The sequence below is a fragment of the Cynocephalus volans genome, chromosome 8 (genome assembly GCF_027409185.1).
Source record: "Cynocephalus volans isolate mCynVol1 chromosome 8, mCynVol1.pri, whole genome shotgun sequence".
In the NCBI taxonomy this organism is placed as follows: Eukaryota; Metazoa; Chordata; class Mammalia; order Dermoptera; family Cynocephalidae; genus Cynocephalus; species Cynocephalus volans.
Genome location: NC_084467.1, coordinates 118,658,125 through 118,668,153, shown reverse-complemented (window position 1 = coordinate 118,668,153; position 10,029 = coordinate 118,658,125). Strand labels below are relative to the sequence as shown.

At 41.9% G+C, this 10,029-nt stretch overlaps 1 protein-coding gene across 1 annotated transcript; it reads left to right on the top strand.

Annotated features, from left to right (window-relative positions):
• Positions 1 to 4,268: 4,268 nt before the first annotated feature.
• Positions 4,269 to 9,183, top strand: ITLN1 (intelectin 1). The gene is given in 9 exon segments (XM_063105892.1): positions 4,269 to 4,290; positions 5,147 to 5,362; positions 5,365 to 5,393; positions 5,742 to 5,900; positions 6,379 to 6,444; positions 6,447 to 6,462; positions 6,465 to 6,500; positions 7,586 to 7,689; positions 9,031 to 9,183. Coding segments are annotated over 9 exon segments (801 nt in total).
• The last annotated feature ends 846 nt before the right edge of the window (positions 9,184 to 10,029 follow it).

The window sequence follows — 10,029 nt, the reverse complement described above, 5'->3', positions numbered from 1 at the left end:
GTAAAGATGGCTGATCCGTCACTTCTAGTCAACATTTTTCTGGAGATCTTAGCCTGTGAAATAAGGAAATAAAAAGGGAAGATATGATTGTGTATGCAGAAAATTTGATAGGCTCTATACTCTTCAGAATTAATAAACAAGTTTTAGAAGTTCACAAGATCAACACAAAAATAGTAATACATACAAGAAACAAACATCTAGAAAATATAATAAAAGAAACCACACCACTTATGTCATCAAAATAATTAAATTCCAAGGGATAAATTTAGTGAAAAATCAGCAATACCTCTAGAAAAAAATAAATAAAATATTACTGAGAGAAATTAAAGAAGTCCTATATAAATGGAAGGATTTACCATGTTCATGGATTGGTAACTGCAATGTTTTAAATTATCCCAAATTTGTCCATGGATTCAATGTCACTCTTATCAAAATTGAAGCAGATTTTTGAAATCTCAGCTAGTTCTAAAATTTGTATGCAAGTGCAAAGAGCCAAGAATAGTGAAAACAATCTAGTTGAAGAAGAAAAATTTAGGGAACTTACAGTACCAAATATCAAGACTTGTTTTAACTAGGATTTCTCCAGAAGTGAATGCTCAGACAAGGCATTTGGGTATAAATAATTTTTTTGGAAGGTGGCCTCAGAAAATATGGTGAGAGAATGGAGAAATGAAATAGGGAAGGGAAAAAAGCCAGTAAAATATGCATTAATTTTAGGTGATATGGGCAATGAAGACATATTACTGAATCTGCAGGTCTGGAGAAACTTTCTTAATGATCTAGTCTATACAGGGTGTGTGTCTATGGATAAACAAATGTATCTCAATCTGTGCATAAAATCTCTTTGAAGGCTTTTGCTGACAGTAAATGGGTTAGTCTTTTGTTAGGTGTGCTTTTACCCATCCTGAAGATGAATATAAAACTACTCAAATATATTCATACCAACCATATTGCGTTATCTGAGTACAATCAATCTATTTACAAGGATTTCACGGAAGGCAATGAGCTGCCTTTCTTTTTCAGCAGTTTTGTCTACATTATAAACTTGAAAAATAGAGCAGCTCTATGCTACCTTGGAACATTTCTGGGCCAGTCATGTCTTATGATTTCTACCACCTTAACATTTTCTTCTTTTACATTTATGTTTTCACCACTCCTTATTTTAGTGGAGTGATATGATGGAACAGATCTTTTGGCACCACCAAGTGATAGTCTGTAACATGATGAAGAAGATGTGCAGCAAGCATGGAATGGGAGGATAAGAGGTACCCTGTTAGTCACCAAGACTTCCCATATTCTGATTATGTGGGTCTTGATGTAGGATAAGGGCAAATCTCATTGCAAGAGTTGTCAGTTGGAAAAACTTAAAGATAGGTGCCAATGTGGGATTTGGAACTGGTTGTTCTTTTGGTAATATTATCAGCCAGTCTATTTTTATTTTTTAAAAATATGTTTTGCTTAAAAAATCTTCATTAGTTTTCATCAGCTAATACATGCATACAGTGCAATATTACAAAGGTATAAAATCTTAAAATAGTGAGGAGTACAGTTCCCTGTCACCACTGACCCCAGATCCCTAGTTCCCTGCCCCAGAGCTAATCACTGTTACATCTTTTGTTATATTAAATTCTGAATTATGAGAGCTCTGCCCATAGATTAAGTGGCAAAGATCCTCTGAGGGAAGGTTCTGAGTGAGCAGTTGGAACAAAATGTCATCTTCTTCTAACCTGAATACCTGTCCTCCAGAGCACAAACTGTTATTTGGAATCAAGAAAAATATCTCCATTCTTGTGAAATTAAGTTCATATTCAGTTCTGTCCTTATTCAAAAAGTACATTGAAACATGCTCAACTATATTTTTTTCAACTTTTTTGTTGTTGTTGTTTTAGACAGTATCTTTTGTATTTCACTCAATTCTGCTATTTCTCACAGTTTTTTTTAAAAAGATGACTGGTAAGGGGATCTTAACCCTTGACTTGGTGTTGTCAGCACCACGCTCACCCAATGAGCTAACCAGCCATCCCTATACAGGGATCCGAACTCAGGGCCTTGGTGTTATCAGCACTGCACTCTCCCAAGTGAGCCATGGGCCCAGCCCTATTTCTCACAGTTTTTGATCTTAGGTGAAAGAATCAAAGCTCTTTTGAACTATCTGGATACTTTAAAAAATCTTGAGATCAAGGTATTGATTGTACAAGGCCAGGCAATTCTCCACCTGTCACCACCTAAGTTGGGGATTTTTAATCAGGTGTAGGGAGGAAAGCCAATGCATTTTCCCACGATAATTCATAATATTTTTTTTGTAGACAAAATATTTTATAATGGTAGCACTAGGAGGTAACTGCAAGGCTTGTAAAAAAATTTACACATAAGGACCAGTGGAAATTTTAGTTTCTCTAGAAATGAGGAAACCATGGTGTTCTCACAGCTGCCATAATTACGAGCTGTTCAGTATAAATTTTGAGAATAGATTGTGAGTAAATTGTGAATAAATTTTAACAGATTTTGGAGAAGCAAGGGTACATGCTCTGGTAAGGGTAACATGTTCTATCACTTCGGCAGAATATAGAGAAAACCTTTGAGAACCCTACTACCTCATTCTGAGAACAGATGACATACTCAAGACCATTTTTCTTCAAGTGTGTAATTGGTAGAATCCTTCCACATAAATTTTGAAGCAAGTCATCTTGAGTGTCAGTTCTGGGCTTTGTCAGGTGAGCAGAAACTGAAGGATAATTGTGAGTTTCTTCATCTACTGACACCAGAAATAAAGAGGCAAAGTTTAATATAAGGCAAGATATGAGGGTAATAGGAGTAAAATTTCATATTTGATTAAACACGCGTTAGAGTGGCTTTGAGTTTTGGGCTTTAGGAGGAGGAACAACTATTATTAAAGAAGTGCTTCTGACAAAATTGTAAGTGATACCTGTCCCAGAGTTATAGCTGTGGCTACAGAACACCGGCAGAGGGCTACCCACCTGTCCTAAAGCCCAGAGAAGGCCTGCATTAAGCAATAGGTCTTTGCTTGTGTCTATGACTTATCCCACCTAAATCAATTCCATTCTTCTTATGACAGAGAGGACAAGTTCTTATCCTAATCAGGAAGACCTGGCTAAGTCCCATTTGAGGAGGAAAAATTATTCTTCTATTTGTGGTAGCCAAACACCAAAAGAGTCAGCAATTGAAGAACATCCCAATGTTTATTGTTAACTGTTACATTTCTCTGTGTAACAGAGACGAAAAAAAAAAAAATTACTCAAAGTAACATGAATACCATGAGAGGCCTGAAGTGACTGCCTTTCAGCAACTCCCCTCTTAGAGGGAGAAAGCTGAATGTGACAGCCCTGATTCATAGTTGGCTTCTCTTTTTTTATTGTAAAGACAAAGAAGTTTTACAAGAAAAATCAGTTGATTCAATCATCAAAGAAAGACATAAAAACAAAGGCAGTGTAAAACTAGTAACAGCAGTAAAATTAACAATGTGACATTCCAGAATGCAATTTGTAAAAAGCTAAGTAGATCCACCAACAAACAGCTTGCCCTAAGCAAACATTTTCTTTCCCTACAGCAATTTCCTCAGCATATTTAAATAATAATCAAGCAGCTTCCTCAACATATCTTAATAACAATCAGTAGGTTAAATTGCACCAAGGACATCTGCCTTTAGGGCCGGCAATTTTTTTTTTTTTTAAATTTTATTTTGTCGATATACATTGTGGCTGATTATTGCTCCCCATCACCAAAACCTCCCTCCCTTCTCCTTCCCCCCTCCCCCCCAACAATGTCCTTTCTGTTTGCTTGTCGTATCAACTTCAAGTAATTGTGGTTGTTATATCTTCTTCCCCCCCCCCCCCGTTTTGTGTGTGTGTCTGTGTGTGTGTGTCTGTGTGTGTGTGTGAATTTATATATTAATTTTTAGCTCCCACCAATAAGTGAACAATTGCAGATAGATCTGCCATACGACCCAGCTATCCCACTGTTGGGAATATACCCAGAGGAATGGAAATCATCAAGTCGAAGGTATACCTGTTCCCCAATGTTCATCGCAGCACTCTTTACAATAGCCAGGGCCGGCAATTTTGCTGTGTTACAATTCTTTACCTACAACAGAGACTTTAGCCCAGGGAAAGTTTCCTGTTTTTTGCAAGCTTAACATTTCTATATGTAATTCTAAAAAGTTAGGCTATACCTGAAATTACAGGACTTTGGAAGCTAGGCCCTGTGAAATACATTTGCTTTATAAATGTTAGTATGCTCCACAGTTAACAATGGCTGGCCATGCCTCAAAAGGTATGTAATAGTGAAATTGCAGTTGTCCTCAGGAGGTCGAGAATGATTTCTACTTGGGAGGTATGGAGGTGATGTATAAATGTACATATATACATTATATCTTAGATAAAATTGGCCATTTTAACGAATTTTAAGTGTATAATTCAGTGGCATTAATTAACTTCACGAACTTTGTCATTTCTCTAAACAGAAACTGTACCCATTAAGCAAAACAGCATATATTCCCTTCCTCCAGTTCCTGGTAACTGCTTTTATCTCTGTCTCTATGAATTTGCCTATTCAGTTACCTCATTTAAGTAGAATCATATAGTATTTGTCTCTTAAGTCTGGCTTATTTCACTCAGCATAATGTTTTTAAGATTTATTCTTGTCATAGCATGATTATTTTATTCCTTTTTATCCATCGTATGTGTGCATACAAACCACACACATATACACACAGACAAACCATTTGGGGTATTTCTTGATGAATACTTGGGTTGTTTCTACCTCTTGGCTCTTGTGACTAATGCTGCAATGAACACTGGTGTGTAAGTATCTGTTTGGGGCCCTGTTTCCAATTCTTTTGGGAATATACCCCAGGAGTGGAATTGCTGGTGAATATAATCAATAATTCTGTGTTTAATTTTTTGAGGATTATCACTGGGAGTTTTGCTAACTTTATGTTCTGCCTCAGTCACAGGGCATGATCTTCTGAGCTTGGAGAGATTCCAGTACTCCTAGGGACACTTAGTGATAGGACACAGCGGAGGAGCCTTCAGCATATACTTTTGACTTCCCACAGCCTCTCTGGTTATGGGGAGAGATAGACCTTGAGTTCTCAGAAAATCAGGCTCTCAGCTGGTTCTCTCTACAGATGACTTGTATTTCCTCTGTACTGAGAATGGTGTCACCTACTAGACCTTCTGTGACACGACCTCTGGAGTTGGTGGCTGGACCCTGGTGGCCAGGGTACAGGAGAACCACATGGTGGGGAAGTGCATGGTGAGCAATTGTTGGTCTGGTCAGCAGGGCAGCAGAGCAGAGTACCCAGAGGGGGACAGCAAGTGGGCCAAATACAACACCTTTGGGTCTCAGAGATGGCCACAAGTGATGACTACAAGGTTGGAGCCACATCCCTTGCACTCGGGAAAGGGTGAGGAGTTGAGGGTGGCTGGCCACAAGGGAGGCACCAAGGGAGGGTTGGAAGGTGGAGGTGGAGTTGGACTGGAGAAGAAGAAAGAAATACTCATATGTCTTGAATCACCACTTCCTCTCCACAAGGCTGTCAGGGACCTGGGTGGTGCTGGGATCATCACCTGCTGGCAGTGGGGTGTCTGAGGCTGCTGGCCACCTGCCCACCTGCCCACCGGGAGCCCAGAGCTCCCAGCTCAGCTGAGGGCTGCATGTGTGGATCTTTTGCCTCATGAGACCTCCTGGCCTGGTCAGGCTCAGTGTCTGTCGCTTTCCAGAACTGGGGCTACTACAACATTCAGGCCAAGGACCTGGGCATCTGGCATGTGCCCAACAAGACCCCCCTGCAGCACTGGAGGAGCTGCTCCCTGCTGAGGTACCGTACCAACACTGGCTTCTTCCAGACGCTGGGACAGAATCTGTTTGGCGTCTCCCAGGTACACAGGACTGCCAGCTGTGGCCAGTTTTCATGGGTGCAGAGAGAAGCAAGTATTTGCAGTTGGGCAGGAACTGTCTTTCCATGGGCCTATCTTCCATGCTCCCCTAACCTTGATTTGCTGATGGCTTCTGTCCTGCTTTTCTCAGGAATTCTGAGCCAGCCAAAAGAAGACACCTATGGGAGAGAAAAATCAGGGCAGGAAAAGTGGGAGAGGGAGAGAATGAGAGAGACAGAAAGAGACAGAGAGAGAGAGAGAGAGAGAGAGAGAGCGAGAGAGAGAGAGGAGGTGGCCTGGGCTGTGGGAGAAGCATAGCTCTTGTGTGACTGGCAGCAGCAGGAGGGAAATAGTCTCATTTTGACTGGTTTTGAAACAATCGCAGTCACTGAGAAAGCATTGTTTTCCCTTTGTGAATGGCAGCATCCCTGGGAGAGCCAAAGATACTGTCCTTACTCAACGACAATTTTATTCCTTGCAGACATTTCCAGTGAAATATGAATCAGGGAAAGGTTGGACTGACAACAGCCCAGTGGTACCTGTGGTCTGTATGACACTGGTGATGCCCCAAAACAGCATCTTATTATTCACCCTTTGGCCAGAGTGAGTCCTTAATGCTCCTCTGAACTCTTAGTGGGAAAGGTGGTAAATTAAATTATGAGAGGGAGCAGTTATTTATCACGTACTACAGCCTGGTTCTCTTCTGTGAATGTGACCTGTATTGTCTCGTTTAATCTGCATGACTTCCCTTGAGGTCTGAACTCTTATACACCTCATTTTACAGGGTAGGAACCCTGAAGCACTGAGAGGTTCAGGAATTTGCTTGAGATCACAGGGCCTACTAGGAGAGTCAGAGTTCAGACTGGGGAAATTTGGCTCCAGACTCTTTACTCCTAGCAACTCCACTATCAGCCCCTTGGTAACCTGTTAGTATTAGTCCAGGTCCATGTGCACAGGGCAGAACAACCTACAAAATGAAGATATATATATCTTCATTTATATATTATATATATACACACACACATACACATATATATGTGTGTGTACCTATATGCATACATATATATGTGTATGTTATATATTTTTTTCTGTTGTGAGGGGTAACAATTATTCACACTATTTTACGTGAATCTAAAGTTGGCAGTATAATATCATTCATAGAGGCTGAGACTATGCACTAAAATTCAAAGCCATAAGGGCTGGCTGGTTAGCGTATTTGGTTAGAGCGTGGTGTTATAACACTAAGGTCAAGGATTCCCATACTAGTCAGTAGCCAAAAAAAAAAAAAAAAAAAAAAATTAACAGCTGTTATTTACATTTGGGTTTTGGAATCTTGACATAAAGGCGAACAAGAAAAATATAAACAGGATCAGAGTGAATATACTTGCTAATTGCTGCATCTGTGCCCTTGGAGGTGTTCAGTGGTGATTGTACTGCATAGATAAATCTCTCTTCACAAGCCTGTGGGGACCACAAGGGATCCTCTCTGAGGACAAGCTCTTGGTCTCTGGGTTTGGGAAGAAGTCCCTCCTGCACCAAGCATTGGCCACAGAGGTATTGGGCTCCACCAGTGAGGCTGGAGTGCTGGACTGCAGCCTAAGCTTTGGCATAGAGAACCTCTGGGCTGGCCTAAGGAAAGCTGTTTCTAGCATCTTCTTTGAATGCTGTTTTCTGACTCTTGTTTTCAGAGGAATTCGCTGTGGGATTTGTCCAGTTCAGGGTATTTACTAATGAGAGAGCAGCCAATACCTTGTGTGCTGGAGTGAAGGTCACCAGATGTAGCACTGACCTCGTGAGTCTTTGTGGGGACCAATGGGGCCTGTGAGTAAGATTGGGTTTGTCAGTGTGGGTTTGTATCTGTGTGTTGAGTGTGGCATGACTGTGGTGTGAGTGTCTGTATGTGTGTGGGAGTGTGACCTTCTCTTGTTTATTGCTGAGTTTAGGGGCCAGAGGTGTGGAAACCTCTGCCCGGGTACACACATCCTGTACTTTGAGGGCCAAAATCAAGGGCTGAAGTGTCAAACAGACCATTCCTGGATGCCCAGCCTTTGGGATAAAACATTCATTTGCCTAGAGGTGGCGTGAGGTTTTTGTGCAGAAACATTCTTTGGAAGGTGTTCGGCTGAGATTTCTTGAGAAACACAGGTTGTCATTCTCCACCTGAAGTTTAGCTTTCAGAGTAACACTGGGCCTCTCCAGCCCTGTCCAGGGCTTGCATAGATACACACTGCAGTGGGGGGTTACTGGGAGAGTCCTGGACATATCCTTGTAGGATCCTCACTCAGGCCATCCCCCTTCCATGGCAGTGCCCATGGGATAAATGGTGGGTACTGATCAATTCCAAAGATTTTAAATGGAATACCAGGTCAATACAGAGGATGGAAAGGGAAGACGTCTAGAATAATCTCATAGTTTTTAGAGCCGGCCCATGGCTCACTTGGGAGACCGTGGTGCTGATAACACCAAGGCCACAGGTTCGGATCCCTATTATAGGGATGGTCGGTTTGCTCACTTGGGAGAGCGTGGTGCTGACAACACCAAGCCAGGGGTTAAGATCCCCTTGCTGGTCATCTTTAAAAAAAAAAAACAACTCATGGATTTCATTTGGGTGGGTGAGTGTCATTTATTAAGTCAGGGTGTCTGGGTGATGAACAGGGTTGGGGTCAATGCGAGATATAACTAACTCTGTTTTGTTCATGTGGAGCTTGAGCTGCCTGTGTAGAGATCCAGGCTAGATTTTGAGGTCTTCAGCTCTAGAAACATCTGCACGGGAGGCAGATATTTTGGGGCCATCAGTGAATTGTTAGTAACTGATGCCAAGGGGGTCGTGCAATCTATAAGGGAGAGGGACATGTGTCCTCTATGGGGGAGCAGCACTTAAGGAATTCATGAAAGAAGAGTCCAAGCAGGGAATTGGAGAATGAATGTTCAGAAAAGTTGAAGGAAAGTCAGAGGGAGACAACAATGTCACTAAAGCTAAAAGAAGAGAGGGATTTTCACAGGAGAAATAAATCAACACTGCCAGTGGAGAGTCTGACGAGGACCAAAGATTCCACTGGACTTGGCCATTAATATGTCATCGGCCTCGCTAGCAGATCTCTCATCACCATCTCTTCCTCTTCTTGTTTCCCAGCACTGCATCAGTGGAGGAGGATTCTTCCCAGAGGCTAATCCCAGGCAGAGTGGGGATTTCTCTGGTTTTGATTGGAGAGGATACGGAGCTCATGCTGGTTACAGCAGCAGCCGGGATATAACCGAGGCAGCTGTGCTTTTGTTCTACCACTGAGTGCTCATGGTGTGCGACCCAGACCTCTTCTCCCAACCATGGGATCCCAAGGATGGAGAATAACTTACTGCTACTAGAATGTTAATGGCAGAGGAGAGGAGAATAAATCATATTGATTCAAGGCTTTGTGTTTTTGTGAATTATTTGCCTGCAGAGGGTGAAGCCCTGTGGGAGATTTCAAAAGAATGTCTATTGCTCTGGTTCATTCTACTTCAACCACTTTTGTACTTGGAATGTTAGGGCTTAGGAGTCTTGACAGGAGAACATGCCATCCCCACCCTCCTTTTAAGTAGCTGTTAAAATAGCCAGAGGAATAAAGGGTAGGGTGGAAGCATTTTATCCTAACTCTTGTTAACTCACCAACAGGGACTGATCAATTTGCATCCTCAACCTGAAAATCCTAATGAAGAAAGAGTCCATTTTTTGGAGGGTGCACCACAGAAGAAAGAGATCCACCCAATATCCATATCTGGTATATTCTAGACTTGCTAGTTGGGGCATTTTCCTTAGGGAAGGATGGGGCTGGCAGGCCTATGATGAGGGGGGCTCTCCTTGGGCAGTGGCTAAACCACTCCTGGGCTCCCATCTTCAGGTGCTTCTTCAAAAGTAGTCAAAGTGACCAAATCATTGCCGATGTGTTGGGGCAACATCAGTTCTAAATATTAGCCATTTTATGATGTTTTCCTCTAGAATGCAAATCTGATTATAACAAGCCCTTCCAATTCTCCCCCACTCCAAGTGTCAATCACTTCTCACTGGCTAGAACATGGAGTTCAAAGTCCTTAGGCCTTGAAGGAATTAAAAGAAGAGGAAGGAGAATGAGGAGGAAAAGGGAAAAAAGGGAAA